At 47.0% G+C, this 21,205-nt stretch overlaps 2 protein-coding genes across 2 annotated transcripts in view; one reads left to right on the forward strand and one right to left on the reverse strand.

Moving 5' to 3' along the window:
• Positions 1 to 21,205, reverse strand: part of LOC137570321 (snaclec trimecetin subunit beta-like) — a 902,833-nt gene that overhangs the window by 481,032 nt on the left and 400,596 nt on the right. The window lies entirely within an intron of this gene.
• Positions 1 to 21,205, forward strand: part of LOC137570320 (C-type lectin domain family 5 member A-like) — a 106,817-nt gene that overhangs the window by 55,550 nt on the left and 30,062 nt on the right. The window contains exon 8 of the mRNA XM_068278965.1: positions 18,626 to 18,750. Coding sequence (XP_068135066.1) covers positions 18,626 to 18,750 — 125 coding nt within the window. The remainder of the gene's footprint in view (positions 1 to 18,625; positions 18,751 to 21,205) is intronic.

Below are 21,205 nucleotides of genomic sequence, written 5' to 3' on the forward strand. Positions count from 1 at the left end.
TTTACGATCAGTCATCATGACACTTGTATTGATTATTTGGATCTGACCCTTACTGGAGATACCAAGCTCCATCGAGTCTCCACCAAGACCTTTCGTAAACCCACAGCAGGTAATTCTATACTTCTTGCTACCTCATGTCATCCTAGACACACTATCAATGCCATTCCCACAGGGGAGTTCACTCGAGCAGCCCGCAATTGTTCCAGTCCTGCAGAACTGGAGCATGAATGCAATCTAGTTGAGGATCGATTGAGGCAGAGAGGATACACTAAGGGCCTGATTCACAAAGCAGTGCTAACAGTTAGCACCCTGGTGAAAAGCCCTTTATCACGCCTAAACTCTGTTTAGGCATGATAAGTTTAGGTGTGATAAGTTTAGGTGTGATAAGTTTTTAGGCGTGATAAGTTTAAGCACCAACTGGGTTAGCACCGCAGTGCACAGCTGATCAAAAGTTTTGCGCTAGCAAAGTCTGGTGCACTTTGCATAGAGTTTAATGGCGCTGCTTTGCGTGCGGGACTTTGCATGCGATCTAAACTTAGCATGCCTAAACTTATCATACCTAAACTTATCATGCCTAAACTGAGTTTAGGCATGATAAAAATGGTTATCACGCCTAAAGTCTCTAACTGGGTTAGCACCGCTTTGTGAATCGAGCCCTAAGAGTCAGCTAGCCCGGGGACGCTTTAGAGGTACAAGGAGACCACGCAACGAACTTTTGACCACCAGGAACCGGGGTGAGAACCAGGATGAGAGAATTACTTTTGTCACTGAATACAGCCTGGAATTCAATAAAATCACAGACATTGTGAGGAAATACCTTCCAGTGCTGAATTCAGATCCCAAGTTTAAAGCTATTCTAACACAGGGATGTCGTTTTTCTGCCAGAAGGGCACGTACTCTGGGGTCGATCCTTTCTCCCAGCCATTTTCAATCTACTTCTCTATCTCGGGTCCCCACCTGGCTTGCCACGGTAGGCTCTTATCCGTGTGGTTTTCCAACATGTAACTATTGCCACTGTCACAAAAGGGGTTCTTCCGTTCTCTCTTTTGCGACTGGTAACAGTGTCCCCATTAAACAATATGTAAATTGTGACACGAAATGTGTAATTTATGTTATTTCTTGCACGTCCTGCCGTTTACAATATGTGGGATGCACCACTCGCAATTTGAGAGCCCGCATTGCTGAACATTTCTGTGGCACCAATTGGAAGACCTTCAAAAAGTCGGCAGTATCCAAGCACTTTAAAAATGTTCATGAGGGTAACCTTTCCTCCTTTACTTTTCAGGGGGTGGAACGCATAGTGAGCCCCAAGAGAGGTGGGGATACCCACAGATTACTCCGTAGGCGGGAAGCGTATTGGATCCACAGGATGGACACTCGCACTCCTATGGGTCTTAATACACGTTGGGATCTGAATCTTGTTTATGACTGCTAATCAAATGTATCTGTTTTATTTTTAATTTTGATTTCTTTCTAAATATGGATCTTGTGCATTTTCTTGCTCTTCCCTTTCTGTCAATTAGGCTTTCATATCTGGCTCTACATTTGTCCATAGTTTTTTCCAGCATAGGTTTTACATCACTTTTAACACTTGTTGTTAGTTGTTATTAACTATAATTGAGCATATTTATGAATTTTGTACATTTACTATGTCTCTTTTAAGATATTGCAAGTATGTAATGTTTCCTTTAGGGCAAGGGCTGGTTGAGGTATGGGGTGGAGTTCTCTTTTTTCCCCCCACCTACATAAAGCCCTCCCCTTGCAGGTTCACTTTTAACTATGACTAAGGGCAGATTGTAAGCCCGACACGCGTTAGTTGAACCTTGTGATTTTTTTACCTTTGCCATGTGGATTACCTGAATAAAGAATAACCAGCATTTTTTAACCACTGTTGGTCTGCGGATCCTTTTGTGCATAAAAACGCATATACTTGCGTTTTGCAATGTGCGTTTTTAAAAACGCTGGTTTTGTTGCATATCAAAAATGCACATATTGAAAGTCAATGGTGACGCAGAGGTATTGCGTTTTAATGCGTTTTTCATTTGATGATGTATTTCTGCTTCCTATTGACTTCCTAGTGATTTGCATTAAAAAAAGTAATACAAAACGCATGTGCAGCAAAAACCCACTATAAAAAGCACATGACAGAAAACGTGACCTTTCACACACTGCCAAGTGTGTTCCCAGCCTCATGCAGGATTATGCAAATAAATGCAGCGTGAAAACTGGCCGAATGCCACCTTGGCACGATTCTATTGGTCTGTTTTCAAACAACTTGTATTTGCATAATCCTGCAGGAACACAGAACGATTTGCATTTCATTGACCATCCATAGGGCCAGTGCACACCAAAAAGCGCTGGCGTTGAAGCAAACCCTTAGTGCTTTTTGAAGTGATTTTCTAATCATGCCTAGCAATTTTTGGAGCGTTTTCGTGTAGCGGTTTTTATTTTTTGTTAGAGTAGAGCTGTAACTGAACAGCTTCTGTAACAAAAACACCTGGAAAATCGCTCTGATGTAGCGCTTTTTAGTGCGATTTTCCACTTTTCTATACTAAACATTGAGGCAGAAACGCCTGAGAAATCAGCAGAAATGCTGCAGGACCTGCGTTTGGGGGGAAAAAAAAAATCACATCGCTCTGGTGTGATCCATCCCATTCAAATACATTAGCCAAGAGCTTTTTGAAGCACTAGCGTTTTAAAAAGCTTTCAGTAGCACTCTTGGTGTGCACCAGCCCATAGTCCTTAAAGGCGTTAACAATGTATCTGTACAATGTTCCACATTGAAGCAACTGCTGCAAGCGCACAACTGATACAGCTGTACCTGCGTACAAGAATTCCGAGATCTTCCACCTTTCAGATTTTACCTCACCAGCAAACCAAGAGAAACTTTAGGTCGGTTTCACACTGCGTATAGGTTGTAGCGGTGCGGACCGGGGACCGCACAGCCAAAAACTGGCCTTTGGGAATTGCCCTGTTAAAACACGGTATTAATCCACGTCCGGCAGCAGGCCGAGCAGAAAGTGACGCCTAATTGCTGAGGCCGAATCGATGACGTGCATGGAAGTGTATTAGTGGAATGTGCATGCACGATGTGTAAAACATGCAGCGGTCGTTTTAAAACGTGCGTCACCATAGACCTACATGACTTCCAGTCCGCCACAGATCGTCACAGGAGTCGCACGGTAACTTAGATATGCGCTTGCAATAGATTAGGGCTTTCCTGTGCACCACGTCCCGTGCAGTGTGATCTGCCCCATACACCTTTTAGTACCCTATGGTTAGGCTGCGATAAAATGCTGCATCACTTCACGCAGGTGTGAGAGGCACTTTTAGTGCGATTTGGAGCAATCACTGGAGCCGCGGTGCGACCCGAGAAAAACAAAACATCCTCACAAGTTTGCCTCAGGGAGCAAAAAGTCTAGAACCGGCCCTGCTTATAGACCAGGATGTGGTCTGCAGGGTACCTCGGGCAGCGATGCCGGGGACTTCACTCCCACGTGTTCGTTGTTTGCAAACCATCAGGAGAACTTCACATGATTGTCATTCGGAGGTCCCTGAATCCTTTCTTTTGGGAAAAAAATCTAAATTGAGAGCATATATCAGGTATGTAAGTGGCTGACTCAGTCCTGACAGGAAGTGACTACAGTGTGACCCCCACTGATAAGAAATTCCCCTTTTTTACCTCTTTCTTGCTCTCAAAAGCCATTTTCTGCTACGAAAGTGTTTTATAGTTGGAATTTCTTATCAGTGAGGGTCACACAGTAGTCACTTCCTGTCTGAGTCAGGACTGAGTCAGCCACTTACATACCTGGGGCCAGCGACGGAGAGGCTGTCGTGCCGGAGCCCATGCGAGACTGAAAAGGAAAGGACTGCGATCAGCCATCCCCGGCTGTCCTCCTGGCAAATGTCTGCTCTCTCCCAAACAAGTTGGACGAACTGCGGCTCCTCAGCAACAAGAGGGAACTTCGCAGCAACACCCCAGTCCTCTGCTTCACAGAATCATGGCTGCATGACAACATCCCCGACAGTGCCCTCCATCTCCATGGCTTCAGCATCATCCGGGCAGACCGCGACAGCGCGCTCTCAGGGAAAAGAAAAGGGGGTGGCATCTGCTTCTACATCAGCTCTGCCTGGTGCCCCAACACCTCTGTTCTTGCCAAGAGATGCTCCCCTGATCTGGAACTCCTTCTGGTTAACTGCAGACCCGTATACTCACCCAGGGAATTTTCCTCCTACGTCCTTGTTGTGGTGTACATTCCTCCTGACGCTGATGTCAAAACGGCCCTGAGCGTGCTCAGCGACACCATCACACAGTGGGAGTCGTCCCTTCCGGACTCGTTATTCATTATCTTAGGGGACTTCAACAAGGCCAATCTACGCCATGAACTTCCGCGCTACCACCAGCACGTCACCTGCCCCACCAGGAACGCCAACACTCTGGACCACTGCTATACGGTCCTGAAGGATGCCTACAAGGCGAGCTGCACTGGGCTCATCGGACCACTGCATTATTCACCTGATACCCACCTACAGGAGACGCCTGGAAACCGCAAAACCAGTCCTAAGATCCAGCAAAGTCTGGTCAGAGGAGGCTAAACAACAACTTCAAGCCTGCTTCGACTGCACGAACTGGAAGGCTCTGGAAACACCGAACTTAGACGAGTGGGCAGATGTTGTATCCTCGTACATCAGCTTTTGCGAGGAGCAGTGTGTACCAACAAAAATCCGCAAACACTACCCGAATGACAAACTTTGGTTCTCCAATAAACTTCGGCATCTGCGCAGAAGCAAGGAACTGGCGTTCAAGTCTGGCAACCAGGAGGAGTATAGGAGGGCAAAAAACACCCTAAACAAGGAACTGAGGGCCGCCAAAAAGAACTACGCTGTAAAACTGGAACAGAACCTCTCCTCAAGAGACACACGAACTGTCTGGAAGGGGCTCAAGGCTGCCACGAACTACAAGCCCCCTCCGCAGCATGCAACTCCCAGCACTGAACTTGCTGAGAACCTCAGCGAGTTCTATTGCAGATTTGAGAATCCAGCAAGGTCCCCAGAGCCTCCGGCCACCTCCTCTGACTTAGAACCCCCACATGCAAGCCCACCCCCCCCCGTAGCGGTGTATGAGGATGATGTCAGGAAACACCTGTCAAGGATTAATGCAAGGAAAGCCTCAGGCCCAGATGGAGTGTCACCAGCCTGTCTGAAAACCTGCGCACAGCAGCTTGCTCCCATTCTCTCATCCATCTTCACCAAGTCCATCCAGGAAGGTAGGGTCCCTGCTTGCTTCAAGAGGTCCACAATCATCCCACCTCCCCAAAAAACAGGGTGTCTCAGACCTCAACAATTTCAGGCCGGTGGCTCTCACCTCAGTCATCATGAAAGCCTTTGAAAGCTTGGTTTTGCCTTTCCTCAAGCAATCGACCGAGTCCCTGCTGGACCTGTTCCAGTTTGCATATAGAGCAACCAGGTCTACTGACGACGCCATAAATATCTGCCTGGAGCTTGTAAATGAACACCTGGACAGACCTGACTCATACGCCAGGATCCTTCTACTCGACTTTAGCTTGGCGTTTAATACCATCAGCCCCCTAATACTTCAGGAAAATCTCGCTGCCCTCGGAGTCCACCCCACCCTCCGCCTCTGGATCACGGACTTCCTAAGTAATAGATCCCAGGCCGTCAAGCTGGACACTATCATCTCCCAACCAAGGACCACCAATACAGGAGCCCCCCAAGGGTGCGTACTGTCGCCGTTCCTATTCTCCCTATACACTAACAATTGCAGGTCCACTGCGGACTCCGTCAAAGTCCTCAAGTTCGCCGACGACACCACCATCGTTGGCCTCATCTCGGGTAATGATGAGCAGGAGTATCGCCAGCAGATTGACAGAATTTGCCACTGGTGTAGGGAGAACGGGCTGGTCCTCAACACTACAAAAACGGTCGAGATGATTGTTGATTTTAGGAAACGCGCCAGCACCCCACCCCCGATCAGCATTGACGGCACGGTAGTTGAGAACGTCCCCTGTGCACGCCTCCTTGGCACGACAATCTCTAAGGACCTGACATGGAAAGCCAACACTACCTCAACCCAGAAAAAAGCCCAGCAGAGACTATTTTTCCTACGCCAACTAAAGAAGTTCGGTATGGCCCGCGAGCTTCTGACGAGCTTCTACACTGCCACAATTGAATCTGTCCTCTGCTCCTCCATCCTGGTCTGGTCTGGTATGCCAGCGACAGACACAAACTGCAGAGGGTCATCAGATCAGCGGAGAGAATCATCGGGAAACCACTCCCCTCTCTTGACCAGATTTTCAACTCTAGACTGCGTTCCAGAGCTCAAAAAATCGCTAATGACCTGTCCCACCCAGGTTTCCGCTTCTTTAGTAGGCTCCCCCTAGGCCGGAGATTCCGATCCATCTACACCAGGACCACAAGGCACAGGAACAGTTTCTTCCCCTCAGCCGTAAATTATCTGAACTCTTAGAACTCTTAGATCCCTCCTCATCCTACCACGACAAGTGGTGACTGGTAGCACCCAGCCTGACCGCACGGCTGCACACTTCATATATACGTGTTCAAATGTGTCCAAATGCTGTAACTGTACCCTTTATATTGTCTGTCTGCTTACATATATGTATCGTTATGTCCTTCTTTTTCTCACACTAGCCCTGTACTTGCCAAACCCAATTCCGGCGAAATAAAAGATTCTGATTCTGGATTCTGACCTGATATTTAACTCTTTCAGGCAGAGAAAGGAAAAAAGGAACACAGCATAGTTATGTGTGTGCTAGGCACTGTACATACACATGTCTATCTCATCATGTCACATGTCACCTCGGGTATCTTTTAAATCTCCAAAACTTCAGTCAGGGATGTCCATGTGTTGTAAAGCCTTCAACAAAAATAACTACAGATACCAGCTCTTGGGAATTGGGGGCACCCTTCCAGCATTTCCATGTCCAGAGAGTTTGGGGTTCAGACCTGAAGGTGAAGCTTTCCAACATCTAGTAATTTTTAGCAATCAGAACAGCACTAGTTCTAGGACAGTCTGAGAACATGTTGTTTTTTTTTTGTTTGTTTTTACTTTTTATTTCTAAAGCTGCATAATCTTACAGAGAAGAAAACATTGGCAAACGAAAAAAACATCTGTATACCATTTACACAGTTAGAAAATCAGATTTGCAGAGACTGATGTCTTTACCTACAGGCTCATACACATGTCGGATTTTTCCAAACAATTGGTAGTTTGTACAGTCGGTCGTTCAGCTGATAACGCTGGTTTTGACGGATCTGTCAAAACTAGCATTATCAGCTGAACTACCGACTGTACACACGCCCGATTTGACGTCCAAACGACCTATCTTGCAGGCCTCAGAGTTTTTAATTATCCCTACTCCCTCCCCTACTACCCTCCCCCTCTTTCCCATCTACCACCAGCACTATTGCGCAGGTGCACAATGCTCCTGGCTGTGGAAGCGGCACGTGGCCGGACTGCGCTGACTGGCTGAATTACCAGGACTCATAGCAGAAGATCCAGGTGGTGGAGGAGGACAGCGAGGGACTGACTAGCCTGAAGGGGGCTGGAGGAAGCCCCAGGTATGTATAAAACTATTCTTTTCATCCATCTCAGGTACCCTTTAATTCGTAGTCACCAAACCAAATTTTAACAACATATCAAATTAGTTGATTTCATGAGCAAAGAGTGCGTACATTTGCATAAATCAGAATCAACGCAGAATTATTTCCATCTCATTGACCATCTCTATTAGTGACACGGCTACACATCAGGCTTTATACTTACAGCATAGATGTTATTTAGTATATATAAGAGATTCCTGTGTACACATCATATATACAGTCACAATCAGATATGTATATCTGACTTTAAAAATACAGGGACTGCTTTATTGAAGCAGCGCAAGTAACTAATTTTGATTGGTTTATTTCATTTTTGTGGACTAAGCACAGCTATTACTGTATATATAAATTATTTATGATGACTATTATCTGAGAAATAGAACATTTTATCATATTTTCTATTTTAATTACAGTTTTTAAATTCATTAGGAGTCGGAGTCAGTGCATTTTTTCCCGACTCTGACTCCAGGCACCCAAAATTGCCCTGACTCCGACTCCACAGCCCTGGATTGCACAAGAGGAAGCTACGGTAATTCTAATTGCACCGTGATGGCCAAGATGGCCTTGGTTTCTGCTGGTCAAGTTCATGGCCATTAAAGGGAACTTTAACTGTAACAAAATAAGAGTTTCACTTACCCGGGGCTTTGACCAGCCCCCTGCAGCTGTCCTGTGCCCGCAGTGTGAAGAACAGATTCGCCGTTTCCCCGCTGCAGCTAAGTTTTGGTTTTACTACGCTTATGCGGCCCTTGGAACGTGTACACTGGTGCGCATACATGTCATCGAACATGTCCTGTGCAGGCGCAGTAAGAGAGAACCACTTATTTAGCCTGTGCAGGACGCGTTCGATGACGTTTAAGTTAGCTGCGGCGGGGAAACGGAGGATCAGTTCTTCACGCCACAGGCACAGGATGGCTGCAGGGGGTTGGTCAAAGCCCCAGCTTAAGTGAAACTCTTTTCTTTTATTACAGTTAAGGTTATCTTGAAGGACCCATGTCCTTTTCTTCTGTGACAAGATCTACTATCTCAGAAGGGCAGTACTATCCCAACCTAGAGAGGTTTCATCTGACTGCCTGGGTCCTGAAACTGTATTACTAAGAAACAAGGGTTTCCCACATGGAGTTATAAGTACCCATATCTCCCAACTTTTTGAGATGAGAAAAAGGAACACTTAAGCCATGCCCCTGCAACACCCCTGGCCACGCCCTCACCATGCTTCTAGTCACGCATACTATAAAGATTTCATAAGAAACATATGTTGTTTTAAAATTCAAACAACACTGGTCCTTTCTATCCTCGTTCATTTTCCTTCATACTAACATTTTGAAATTAGTAATATATCAATTTAAAGGTTGGGAATAAAGTTTAGAGTCAATCAAACACATTTTTAGTATAGAAATATGTATATTTACATAGAAAGAGGGACAAGGTCCTAAAAGAGGGACAAATGAGGGTGACAGAGGGACAGGGCTCCCAAAAAGGGACTGTCCCTCCGAAAAAGGGACAGTTGGGAGCTATGAGTACCTTGTCATTAAAACATTTACAATAAAGTGTGGAGGATGTTGTGTGGGTGGAAGACCAGAAAAGGTCTACCTATTCCAGTTAAAAGCTTGTCGACAGTCTTAGACTTCCTGTAGAACAGTATCGACATGAACCTAGCAGTCAGTACCATCAAAGTACAAGTTGTAGCCTTATCAGTCCTGCTAGACAAACGCCTAGCTAAGGATCCCTATGTTAAAGCTTTTAGCTGGGCAGTCATAAAATTGAAATCAGTAAGGTATAAAAACCTTAGATATTTCACCAAAACTTCAGTGTGATCATCGTACTATTAAAGGATTTGTGACTGACTCGGAGCACACACGGGTTTGTACAGACACAACAGAGGGGACATGGGATGGCAACAGCACACCGGAGGGGACATGCGATGGCGATAGCACACCGGAGGAAACATGGGTATTGCGACAGCACACTGGAGGGGACAGGAGATGGACAGCACACGGGAGCGGATGAACAGCACACCAGAGGGGATGGGGGATGGGGACAGCACACCAGAGGGGACATGAGGATGGCAACAGCAGACCGGAGGGGATGGGACAGCACACCCGAGGAGACATGGGGATGGAAACGGCACACCGGAGGGGACAGGGGGATGGTGACAGCACACCGGAGGGGACATGGGGATAGCGACAGTACATCGTAGGGGATTGGAGGATGGACAGCACACCGGAGGGGACGAGGGGGATGGTGACAGCACACCGGAGGGGACGGGAATGATGACAGCACACCGGAGGGGACAGTGGGATGGCGACAGCACGCCGTAGGGGATGGGGACAGCACATTAGAGGAGATGAACAGCACACCTGAGGGGGCGGTGGATGGCGACAGCACAGCAGAGGAGACAGGGGTGGTGACAGCACACCAGAGGGGCAGTGACTGTACACCGGAGGGGACCTAGGTTGGCGACAGCACACTGGAGGGGACAGGGGGATGGTGACAGTGCACCGTAGGGGACAGGGGATAGATAGCACACTGGAGGGGAAAGGGGGATGGTGACAGCACACCAGAGGGGGACAGGGGGATGGTGATAGTACACCAGAGGGGGACAGGGGGATGGTGATAGTACACCAGAGGGGGACAGGGGGATGGTGATAGTACACCAGAGGGGGACAGGGGGATGGTGATAGTACACCAGAGGGGGACAGGGGGATGGTAATAGTACACCAGAGGGGGACAGGGGGATGGTGATAGTACACCAGAGGGGGACAGGGGGCTGGTGACAGCACACTGGAGGGGACAGGGGGTTGGCAACAGCACACTGGAGGGACAGGGGGATGGTGACCGCACACTGGAGGGGACGGGGGATAGATAGCACACTGGAGGGGACAGGGGGATAGTGACAGCACACTGGAGGGGACGGGGGATAGATAGCACACCGGAGGGGACAGGGGGATGGTGACCGCACACTGGAGGGGACGGGGGATAGATAGCACACTGGAGGGGACAGGGGGATGGTGACCGCACACTGGAGGGGACGGGGGATAGATAGCGCACTGGAGGGGACAGGGGGATGGTGACCGCACACTGGAGGGGACGGGGGATAGATAGCACACTGGAGGGGACAGGGGGATGGTGACCGCACACTGGAGGGGACGGGGGATAGATAGCACACTGGAGGGGACAGGGGGATGGTGACCGCACACTGGAGGGGACGGGGGATAGATAGCACACTGGGGGGGACAGGGGGATGGTGACAGCACACTGGAGGGGACAGGGGGGATGGTGACAGCACACTGGAGGGGACAGGGGGGATGGTGACAGCACACCGGAGGGGACAGGGGGTAGATAGCACACTGGAGAGGACAGGGGGATGGTGACAGCACACTGGGGAGGACAGGGGGATGGTGACAGCACACTGGAGGGGACGGGGGATAGATAGCACACTGGAGGGGGCGGGTATGGTGACAGCACACTGGAGGGGGACAGGGGGATGGTGACAGCACACCGGAGGGGATGGGGGATAGATAGCACACCGCAGGGGATGGGGGATAGATAGCACATTGGAGGGGACAGAGGGATGGTGACCGCACACTGGAGGGGACGGGGGATAGATAGCACACTGGAGGGACAGGGGGATGGTGACCGCACACTGGAGGGGACGGGGGATAGATAGCACACTGGAGGGGACAGGGGGATGGTGACCGCACACTGGAGGGGACGGGGGATAGATAGCACACTGGAGGGGACAGGGGGATGGTGACCGCACACTGGAGGGGACGGGGGATAGATAGCACACTGGAGGGGACAGGGGGATGGTAACCGCACACTGGAGGGGACGGGGGATAGATAGCACACTGGAGGGGACAGGGGGATGGTGACCGCACACTGGAGGGGACGGGGGATAGATAGCACACTGGAGGGGACAGGGGGATGGTGACCGCACACTGGAGGGGACGGGGGATAGATAGCACACCGGAGGGGACAGGGGGATGGTGACCGCACACTGGAGGGGACGGGGGATAGATAGCACACTGGAGGGGACAGGGGGATGGTGACCGCACACTGGAGGGGACGGGGGATAGATAGCACACCGGAGGGGACAGGGGGATGGTGACGGCACACCGGAGGGGGATGAGGGACAGAACGCCAGTGCCAGCTCACTCACTGTAGCTTCGCCCCCTTGCATGTGTGCCAGCTAACACATTTTGTTATTACTCTGTGTGCTACTGGAGATCAAGTCCAACACTTAGATGCTCATAGGGTGATGCCGCACTGGACTAGATCTGGCAGCGCTCCTAGAGGGAAATGGGGAAAAAAGGGTGCTAACGGACAAAAAGGGCGCATCATAGGCTGCAATGCAAAATATCAGCTATTGGGCGCCAAACAAGAAATTAGGGCACCTGATAAATAGCGGTTGCCGGGATCGTGAAAACAAAACTTTGACAAATATCAAAAACAACTGTGACAAATATCGTTTCGAATTTCAGTTTAACTTATTTTATTGGTTTTAATGTTCACTTTCAGAAGTACAATGAGTAACATTTTTTCACTTATAATATCGTTTTAAAATTCATTTTAAAGCATAATGCATATATTTTCGTTTTCAATCTTATTGTCTTACAAATATACCACTTTTGGTATTAACCTTGTTTTCAGAATTATAATGCGTAAATTATAGTTTTCAGATTTATTATTTTACTAATCTATCTCGTTTAAAGTGGTCTGAAATTCCGACATAACATTCAATGAAAATGTGTTTTCCTACTTATTACTCGTACAGTTATCATATTTACTTTTGTGCACAAGTAATATTGTCTGTTTACAAATTACAAGTTTGCAAAGTGTAGTTTATCGCACCCTGAAAGCTGGCATTGCATTTTATTCCAACTGCTTTTTATTATATATTAACATCTTTTAATTAGTGTGTGTGTGTGTCTGCAGCACAGATAGCCCCTTCACTTGTTACACTGTTTTTACACACATTGGCCTCAATTCACTAAGCAGTTTAGACTAGTCTACAGATGGTTTTTAGTTTACTGATGGTTTGGTGCAATGTTTAGACCTGTTTTTAGACCTGGTCTAACATTCAGCAATTACACAATTCACAAAGGCAAACAAGGAGTAACCACGCCCACTTTTCCTGACAGAGATTAGACCAGCTGATTTCTTGTCAGTAAAGTAATTCTGTGAGGTATTTTAGATGTGAGGATAGAACCTTTTTGTAACGATCGGTGAAGCACAAAGAGGATCTGATTACCAGTGATCTGCAGAATCACTGGGAATACAGATGTATACCAGATTATACGTGATCTGCAGTATCACTGATAATCCGATATACTAGCTAACCTCTGTTCACCTGAGTAGAGTGTAGTGTTTGGTGTAACAGTAACACTTAGAGGACTAGGCCTCAGTGCAGCAAGGGGTACTGCACAGATTCCTTCCGCAGACCTGAGCTCTCCAAGACGGGAGGAGTCAGACTGACAGTAGGAAGGACAGACTGAAAGTAACCTTCAGGAGGAAGGATCACTAACAGAGCGAGGAACCGCCTCTAACAGTAAGGTCGGTTCTCGAGGTCGGACAAGCCAGGTCGTACACACACGGACAGATAAAGTACAAGATCAGGAGGCAAAGGCGGAGTCAAAGTACAGGCAAGGTTCAGCAACGGGGTATCAGATATATCGGGGTACAAAATCAGGAGGCAGAAGCAGAGTCAAGGAACGAGCCGGGGTTCGGCAACAGAGTATCAGAAATATCGAGGTACAAGATCAGAATTCAGAAGGGTAGTCAAGGCAGGCAAAAGTCATAACAGATAATCACAATCAAACTAGTACTTTAGCTATCAACAGAATCTAGCTAAGTGTAGGATTACAGCTCCAGCTGGTCCCGGCACACTTGCGGATCTGACTACGGATCTGGGTGCTTCCACATATGTGATCGCACGCCAGACAAAGAGCAAGTGAACAGCCAGCAGTATATATACTCAAGGACCTTTCCAGGACCTCCCTAATTGCTGGTCCAATGAGAGCAGAGGAATTTGTCAGCTGACCCAGCTGGTCAGCCGACTCCCTTCTAACTGCTATTTAAACTCTGCTTCTGTGCTCGCGCGCGTGTAAGTCTGAATCTTGGTGGACTATCAGTCCCAGCCACACCAGTACTGTCATGCAATGTATCTAGTGCGGGGGCCGCCTCTGATGCGGATTCCGCCGCTACCAATGCGGATTCCGCCGTTACCAATGCGGATTCCGCCGCACTGCCTATGCGGCATGCGGCGTTTTTTCCGCGTTGTGACGCCATGCTGGACGCGGAAACAGCCGCCTCACCTCGAGAGACGGCGGCCTTTCCGCGTTTCCTTACACTTTTGAATTAATTATGCAGGAGTGTAATTGTATGCAGAGGAGAGCTCATCAGAGGAGAAGGATGTCAGTCATAGCTACTTGTTTGTGAATTGCATCTTTTGATCATTTCCCCTGCTTTACTGACCCAATTACCAAATGGTTTAGACCGGGTCTAAAAAACAATCTAAAACATTTGGTAATAGTGAATTCCCCTTTGATGCAACTGACCAAACCATCAGTAGACTAAAAACCATCAGTAGACTAGTCTAAACTGTTTAGTGAATTGAGGCCATTGTAACAACATTAGAATGTAATAAAGATACTGTTATCTACAGTTTGGATGCTGATTGAAGCTGAATAGCAGGAGAAAGTGCTTTTGTTTAACCATTTCAGCAATGTTCTTTCCAAAAACAAATTCTGGGATGGTAGCTTTCAAGCTGTGAGGAATCTTTTAGAGAAATGCTGACTTTCAGACCACTTTAATATTAAAGTTATTTTAAGATTTTTAATGCATACGTGATTGTAAGGCTATTTATTTCATTACAAATATAGAACTTTTTTTCTATTCATAACATTTTTAATGTGTATGTGATTGTAAGGCTATTTATTCTATTACAAATATAGAACTTTTTCTATTCATGTTATTTGTAGTTAAGTATTTTACATTATCAAATATATTGTTTCTATGTGTGTAAGGGTGTTTGTCCAGTGGGGGTGTTTAGGGTTAGGCACCATGGGGGGGGAGGGGGGCTTAGGGTTAGGCAACACCAGCGGGTGTGTTTGGGTTAAGCACCACCAGGGGGGGTGGTTTGGGTTAAGCACCACCAGGGGGTGGTTAGGGTTAAGCACCGCCAGGGGGGGTGGTTTGGGTTAAGCACCACCAGGGGGGGGGTGTTAGGGTTAGGAACAGGGAGGGTTCTGTGTGAGTACGGTAAGATATAGTAAAAAAATCTGTAATATTTACAATTTCATTAGTATGCTTAATGGCACCGGGGTTTTCGGGGTTAGGCACCACCTGGGGGGGGTCTAGGGGTTAGGGATAGGTACAGGGAGGGTTCTATGTAAGAGTACGGTAAGGTATAGTTGCAGTAAAATAACTGTAATATCTTCGATTTTATTCCTATGCTTAATACAAGTGTAAATATCGTTTTGTGATAGATGGTATTTTGCGTTTTCAATACCGTTAATTCAACATATATAGCACTTGATCTTAGATTACAATACAGAAATGAAAAATATTGTTTTGCATATGTGTAATGAATAGCGGAGATGCCGCCGCGTGGACAAGCAGCAGAGTGGCTATCTCCGCATTCCAGCCGGCGGCCTCTGCCGCACGGCTACATGCTGCTGGTTCACCTGGTCCTTCTAGTGCACACAGGTGGAGAGCTACGCGCGCGCGGGCCAGGCGACAGGACCTTTATGCTAGTAGAAGGGGAGTCAGCTGATCAGGCCGGTCAGCTGACTCCGGTTGTGCTCCGGATTGGCTGAGTGACTGGGGCGGGGCTGGTGAGAGCTCTGGGTACTTATAGGACTTGCTTGTCAGTTGCAAGTTGTCTACCGTTGCGAATGCTTACGTGTGAGCACTCAGACCTCAGTCAGATCTTACAGTGTGTTAGAACCAGTTGGAACTGGGAATTCACACTTAGCCAGATTCCGCTCTTGATGTTTACTTTGTCATTACTGTGTTATACTTTAGACCAGTTCCAGGGTGTTGAGACCAAGGACCTCACAATAGAAAATTAACGGTCCATGGGGCTTCAACTGTAGAAATGTATGACCAGGGAGTCGACCAGTCTACACCCGGATCCTTAAGGGTGTCGAAATCGGTTACCAAGGACCTCACACCCAAGCATAGGATTACTGTGTCATTACTGTGTTATACTTTAGACCAGTTCCAGGGTGTTGAGACCAAGGACCTCACACCCAAGCATGGGATTATTGTGTCATTACTGTGTTATACTATAGACCAGTTCCAGGGTGTTGAGACCAAGGACCTCACACCCAAGTTTAGGATTACTGTGTCATTACTGTGTTATTCTTTAGACTAGTTCCCGGGTGTCGAGACCAAGGACCTCACACCTTAGACTAGGATTGTGCTTTTGATATCTGTTATGACCTCTGGCTCGGTTGACCTCTCTCTAGCTTTCTGATTCGGTACCTCTGCCTATCTGTCTACCAGTTGCCAACCTTGCCTGTACCCGGTTACCGAATCAGCCTTCTGTCTCTGTACCTTATCTGCTCGTGTGTTGCCGACCTGGCCTGTCTGACCCTTCTGACTGTCACTCATCCCTCGAGTGATCAGTCTGTCTGTACTACCCGTGACACTAATCCACCAGGTGTCAGTTAGCTGCAAGGACCTCCTGCTCCTCAGAGAGTCCTTCCTGCAGTTCAGCCAGGGGCCTCTACCCCATAGGAGTCCACTGGCTGCAGTACAGTCTGATACCCAATCCATCTGGGAATCCTTGGTTGCAGTACAGTCTGATTCCCAATCCATCTGGGGATCCTTGGCTGCAGTACAGTCTGATTTCCAGTCCATCAGGGAATCACTGGCTGCAAGATTATCTCTATCTCCTCCTCTTAAAGAGATAGTCCCTGCACAGTCAGGGGCCACCTGCTCCTCAGGTGGTCACTAGCTGCAGCAGTATCTGTGTCTCCCGCTCCACGGGAGATAGCCTTACAGTTGCACCAAGCACTTACACTTCATTAGGTGTCCAGAGGTTAGTCATACTTGTATTATTGGTGATTCTGCAGATCATCCATAATCAAGTATACATCTGTATTGTTGGTGATTCTGCAGATCATCAATAATCAGATACTCTCTGTGTGCTGACACCGATCGTTACAATATGGCTTTTCTTCCAGGTGCCCTTTTTGCATGTCTACCCCTAGAGATCAGGCTAAATGTACCCACATAATATTTATATTGCTTGGCACAGGGGATGGGGCCAGCGGTGATCAGAGTGTCGGGTTGGGTCCGCCACTTTGATCTGAAGGGGATGACTCGGTGACGGATCTTATCAGCAACATCGCCATCTAGTGCTGGCCACTTTACCTATGTTGGACTATAGGATTGGGAAGAGAGAACTGATTAGCTTCATATGTAAAATCAGTCACATGCATGTAAAGGTTTTTTGTTTTTTTCCAGCAGTTTTAAGCTTTTTAACCACTTTAGGATCCTTGGTACGCATATCCACGCCCCTTTAAAGGATACCTCAACTGACATGTGACATGATGAGATAGACATGTGTATGTATAGTGCCTAGCACACAAATTCCTATGCTGTGTTCCTTTTTTTTCTTTCTGTGCCTGAAAGAGTTAAATATCAGGTATGTAAGTGGCTGACTCAGTCCTGACTCAGACAGGAAGTGACTACAGTGTGACCCCCACTGATAAGAAATTCCACCTATAAAACACTTTCCTAGCAGAAAATGGCTTCTGAGAGCAAGAAAGAGATAAAAAAAGGAATTTCTTATCAGTAAGGGTCACACTGTAGTCACTTCCTGTCTGAGTCAGGACTGAGTCAGCCACTTACATACCTGATATTTAACTCTTTCAGACAGAGAAAGAAAAAAAAGGAACACAGCATAGTTATTTGTGTGCTAGGCACTGTACATACACATGTCTATCTCATCATGTCACATGTCAGTTGAGGTATCCTTTAAACTACACGTGTGGATCAGGGGGGGTAGATATGTGTACTGCTGCCTTACCGTCGCGTTCATGATCCCTGCGCTGTTTACCGTCGATCCACCGTCGCAGCCCCCTCCATCTGTGATCAGGATGTGAGAATCTTTTGATTCTCAATCCCGATCACCGTTCCCGTGTCTTCGAAGAGCTTGTAAATGTCACACAAGCTCTCAGACCCGACACTTCCGTGTTCGGCTGTGTTCTATTAATAGAAACACGGTCTCAGTTGCACCATCTTGTAGCCAAAAGGTAAAATACACCTATTTATGCCACTATACTGTTTTACATAGAAAGTTTATAATTATTATTTCTTTATTTTATTACTTTTAACCCCTTCCAACCCTGCCCCACAGTTACAGAAATAAAACACTTGTTAAAAAAAATTACATCATTTAATTTTTTTTACATAAATAGTTACCTTAGGGACTTTTCTAATACGGATGTCATGAGAGTATATCACTGTTAATTTTGCAAAAAAAAGTTCTTGTAATAAGTGAAAAAGTATTAAAAATCCCTAAATGGAAAAATGCTCCTTTATTTCCAGATAAAATATTATCACCATATATTGTACTAAGGACACAATTTAAACGTTGTAATAAACCAGACAAATGGGCAAATAAAATGTGTGGGTTTTATGTACCAAAGCACATTTTATTTTAAAATTATAATGGCTGAAAACTGAGAAATCATTTTTTTTTTCTTTTTTTCCTTAGTATTCCTTTTACAATGCATATAAAATAATTCATAGCAAAAACTACCACCCAAAGAAAGCATAATTTGTGGCGAACAAAAACTATATATAGATCATTTCAGTGTGATAAGTAACAATAAAGTTATCGCTGAATGAAAGGGAAGAGCACTGAAATGTGAAAGTTGTTTTGGTTTTTAAGGGAAAAAACCTGTGATCCTGAAGTGATTAAGCTGCAATTCAGTAGTGAGATATCTTCTGTTTTTGTTGTCCGCACCAGATATGTCGCAGCAATACAAGAACAAGTGTTACTGCGTGTCAAACAACTCCGCTTCTTGGGAAGAAGGCCAGAAAAACTGTAAAGCTAAAGGGGGGTCCCTGATGACCCTGGATGATACGACAAAGGTACAGGAGAAAATGTAACAGCCTGCATATTGTGTGAAATACAGTATATGATGATTATACTCTCCTACCTAGGACACTTTGCCCACTGACCACCATTTCTACCACCCCATACACAGTTTCCCGTTATCTACTGTTTTATCCATTAAACTTCTTAGCGGTCTGGACGAGCTCAGCTCGTCCATTACCGCCGGAGGGTGCCGCTCAGGTCCTGCTGGGCCGATTAGTTTCAAATAAAAAGGAGCACACGCAGCCGGCATTTTGCCAGCCGCGTGTGCTACCTGATCGCCGGAGCGCGGCGATCTGCCGTGTGCAGCGGCGAAAGAGGGTCCCCCCCAGCCGCCCGAGCCCAGCACAGCCGGAACAAACAGTTCCGGCCAGCGCTAAGGGCTGGATTGGAGTCGGCTGACGTCCATGACGTCACTCCGCTCGTCACCATGGCGCCAAGGAAAGCGAAACAAGGAAGGCTGCTCATTGCGGCCTTCGGAGGCGATCAGAAGTACGCATTAGGAGCGCCCTCTAGTGGGCTTTCATGCAGCCAACTTTCAGTTGGCTGCATGTAATAGTTTTTTTTTTTATTAAAAAAAAAACCCTCCCGCAGCCGCCCTGGCGATCTTAATAGAACGCCAGGGAGGTTAAACCTTTATGTGGCACCAAAAAGCCTGAGCCTCCATAGAAACGCACAGCGCAAAACGGCCGTAAGGCTTGCTGTCCCCTGCACACACCTCCTGCATCATCTCTCCTGCAATGGTATGTGCCTCTCTCTTCTTTTTATTGGCAAGAGAACTGCATATTTGTACCAAGATTGCACAATAAAGTGATTTACAGCAGTTTTATCCACAAAGCAGAGAAGGTCCAGGAAGTGGCCGGCACACAATGGGCTGATACACTGTACCTGGGTTCCAAAAGCCACCTTGGTGCTCACAGCATGAAAAGTCACCATGTAGTAGTACAAGACAGCGTTGGGCACTCAAGCTGATTGCTTAAGGCAGCGTTCCCAACCGGTGTGCCGCGATACACTTATGTGTCACGGCAGCACCAGCTATGTGTCACCGCTCATAAACCAGTACTTAAATGTACATGCAAGCATATGCAACTCAAGTGGGCACAAGCACTGGTCAAAAAAACAAAATCACAGAAAAAAGCACACTACCAGTATATGCTGTTCAACCACCTGATATTTTTATTATCAAAATTGGTAATCCTTCATGTAATTGCAAAACGCCAGTCAATCGGATATTAAAGGTTACATATAATTATATGCACAAAAACACCATAAAATGGGCGATTGCCCTAACTTGTCTCAGCTGAATGCCTATCACGACCCCGTGCGATGAAAGCACTCATTCATACAAAAGGTATAACTATACCAAAAAATGTCCATGGGGGAAAGTGGGCATGGACCACGTGTAAACAACCGTAAGGGCGCCTATCATGCCACCTACTTCTCCATGCTCACACCTTACCCCACGCACACCTGGTAATGGTGGTCCCTAGCCACTTAAAAAATGCACTCCCCGCCCCCCTATGTCCCCCGCAATCACAGCACCATGCCCCAACTACTACACACTCCTTATCGTAACTGTAAACATACGGGGTCGTCACCCCAGTAGCGGCAGTCAGATTAATGTAGATGGCAGCACAAAAATTGAAAAAGAGAAAAATAAAGAAATTATTGACTATGCGCATCAGTTCTTGTAGGCCACAATCAAAGGGACCCAAAGTTCCAAACACTGAGGAGCCATATTCTTTCCTTAATAAAACAGATTTTCAAATAGTCTCTCTTGCATAGTAATTGAAAGACCCTGTGCATCTGGCCTCCATCATAAGTAATCACTGTCTGTCTTACATCCACGAATCTACGTTGTAGTGCTTGTTGTTTAACCACACTAATTCCTGTGCGTAACAGTTCCGTGCAAACAGTGACAAGATCCCATCCTTTAGCAAAAAGCCGTTATATGTAGATTGCAAGATTGGATAAACGGATATAGCATAGTTCATTTTATATAGTTACCGCCTCCTCCATCAGTCTGACATATGCCGACATCATAAGCTGTCGTCCCGGCCCAACTAACCGCAGAGTCCTTATTTCTTCCAACAGCGGGCGTACTTAACTGTACACAGGCACAGGACTCGAGGCCTTGTAGTTCGTATCATACTGACAGTCCAGCATTGGTAACGTGTGTCATAGCACAGGGCACCGCGCTCCGATGCGGCGGGAGGACAGAGGGGGGCGGCGAAGCACACCAGCAGCGCGTGACGCAGGCCTACGTCGATGCGTTTCGCCCCGCCCAGGGACTTCCTCAGGACGTACTGCGCAACTGCGCTGAATCATGTGACCGTCTTTTATGCGACCCGGAGGTCGCTTGGCATGAAGAGGCTGCTCCAAGCGTATTGCTGTACTGCGCAAGCACCTATTCCACATCCATCATGGCGGCCATCAGGACGCATGTGCAAT

This window comes from Hyperolius riggenbachi, chromosome 4, assembly GCF_040937935.1.
Source record: "Hyperolius riggenbachi isolate aHypRig1 chromosome 4, aHypRig1.pri, whole genome shotgun sequence".
Taxonomy (NCBI): domain Eukaryota; kingdom Metazoa; phylum Chordata; class Amphibia; order Anura; family Hyperoliidae; genus Hyperolius; species Hyperolius riggenbachi.